The sequence below is a fragment of the Phanerochaete carnosa genome (assembly GCF_000300595.1).
Source record: "Phanerochaete carnosa HHB-10118-sp unplaced genomic scaffold PHACAscaffold_813, whole genome shotgun sequence".
Classification (NCBI taxonomy): Eukaryota; Fungi; Basidiomycota; class Agaricomycetes; order Polyporales; family Phanerochaetaceae; genus Phanerochaete; species Phanerochaete carnosa.
The window spans coordinates 1-2,328 of record NW_006768440.1 but is presented as its reverse complement, the minus strand read 5'-3'; the positions used below and the strand labels follow the sequence as shown (position 1 = coordinate 2,328).

The 2,328-nt window shown below is 40.9% G+C and overlaps 1 protein-coding gene across 1 annotated transcript; it reads right to left on the bottom strand.

Annotated features, from left to right (window-relative positions):
• Positions 1 to 322: 322 nt before the first annotated feature.
• Positions 323 to 527, bottom strand: PHACADRAFT_203078 (uncharacterized protein; the record flags this gene model as incomplete). The annotated part of the gene is made up of 2 exons (XM_007403158.1): positions 323 to 355; positions 408 to 527. 2 exons carry the CDS (start codon positions 525 to 527, stop codon positions 323 to 325), a joined length of 153 nt encoding a protein of 50 aa, XP_007403220.1.
• Positions 528 to 2,328: the final 1,801 nt, after the last annotated feature.

The window sequence follows — 2,328 nt, the reverse complement described above, 5'->3', positions numbered from 1 at the left end:
GCAATCCACCAGCAAAATCATTAACCTTTTCTAGTAATAAAGCACCACTGCTTGCAAAGTATCTGTAAGCATGTTGCCACATTAGGGTGCAGAATAATGACAGACCTTCCTGAATGGTAGACAGCCTTGCATAGGTATTTCTTTTTTTGAGAGGCTTGGCTTGAAAAGTCTTGCACTTGATGCATTTTTGGACAAAGCTTGCCCTTTCACCATGATGGTCCAGGTCATTTGTGCAATATCTCTTGTATGTTTTGAGAGCTGTGTCGCTTGCTATTCACACCTTGGCATCTCTAATATCTTGTACGAGGCACCCACTGTATGCTTAAATGTTCTGCAAAGTCATTTGGATTTGAAGCTATAATCACACCTTTGCAGGCTCATCTTAATTTTTGTTGCCAATTTATTACATCCTGTAGTTTCAAGCCTGCCTTTTCCATCATGTAAGTGGGTCCTGCAACAAGAAAGAACTTGATAGGCTGTCTGTCATGTTCAAAGATCTGCAGAAGCTGCTCAGCATTGCTTAGCATTTTTGAACAAAGCTTGCCCTTTCACCATAATGGTCCAGGTCATTTGTGCAATATCTCTTGTATGTTTTGAGAGCTGTGTCGCTTGCTATCCACACCTTGACATCTCTAATGTCTTGTACAAGGCATTATACCCTCTAACCAGGGGCCCTTTCTGGGTTAAAGGATGCCTTATGGCATGCACAACTTGGAAATAGAAAAGGTAATGAAGCTCGATGATAATAACACAGGAACATTAACACTGACATAATACCCGATTGTGCACTTGTGCACAATCGGGTGTAATATAAATTGGCTTGGGTGGTTACAGTACTTATATCCAATTGTGCACATTGGCACAATCGGGCATGAACTCTTTCTTCAGGCATTTATCTACATTGAATAGTTACAGTACTTATACCCGATTGTGCACAGTGGCACAATTGGGCATGAACTCTTTGCATGCTTGGGACATCTAATCCACATTGGGTAGGTACAGTACTTATACCCGATTGTGCACAGTGGCACAATCGGGCATGAACTCTTCTTCAGGCATTTATCTACATTGGATAGTTACAGTACTTATACCCGATTGTGCACAGTGGCACAATCGGACATGAGCTCTTTGCATGCTTGAGACATCTAATCTACATTGGGTAGGTACAGTGCTTATACCTGATTGTGCACAGTGGCACAATCGGGTATAAACTCTTCTTCAGGCATTTATCTACATCGGGTAGTTACAGTGCTTATACCTGATTGTGCACAGTGGCACAATCGGGCATAAGCTCTTTGCACGCTTAAGACATCTACATTGAGTAGGTACAGTGCTTATATCTCATTGTGCACAACTGCACAATTGGACATGAACTTTTTGCATACTTGAGATAGCTAGATCAACACCCAATTGTGCAGCTGTGCACAATCAGGCATAAGTACTGTACCTACTCACACCAATTTGTGCCACACCTGATTATGCACAACTGCACAATCAGGTGTTGATCTAGTTGTTTCAAGCATGCAAACAGTTCATGCTCAATTGTGCACAGCTGCACAATCTAGATGTCTCAAGTATGCACACAGTTTATGTCTGATTGCACACAACTGCACAATCAGGTGTTAATCTAGCTGTCTCAGCAAAACAAACTTGGTAGAGGTGATTTAACACATTTGTTATATAGACCTGCATATAGCCACAGCATATCTCCACTTGCTTGTACACAAGCTACAGCTGATCAGCAGGTGATTCACTGATAGGCCATGAGCAGATCTGCCAAGCTGCTACCAAGTAACTACAATGTACAGGCAGCTTGGTGGAGATAATGTAGTGAGTTTATATACACCTATAAATGACAGCAGAGTCATTCCGCTTTGCTGTACACAAGCTGTCGTTGACCAGTAAAGCTTACTGAACAAGTTGCAAGTTGATGGATCTTTTACAAGCTACTGCCAAGCAGCTACAAAGTATAGCATAGCAAACTTGGCGGAGGTGATGAGAAACATTTATATACACTTTTAAATGATGATAGAATAGCTCCGCTTATCTGTATACTAGCTACAGTAAATCAGCAAGCTTGGTATAATTGAGTAATGCACAGATCTCTGGCAAGCTGCTGTTATATTGGCTACAATGTATAACTAACTAGGTGGAGTTAGTCTGGAGCATTTATATACACTCATATATAATAATAGAACAGCTTCACTTAGTTGTATATAAGCTATAATTGATTAGCAAGCTTGGTATGGTTAAGTTACAAGCAAATTTCTACAAAGCTGCTGTTAAATGGCTACAAAGTATAACCCAACTTGGTGGAGGTTTATGCCC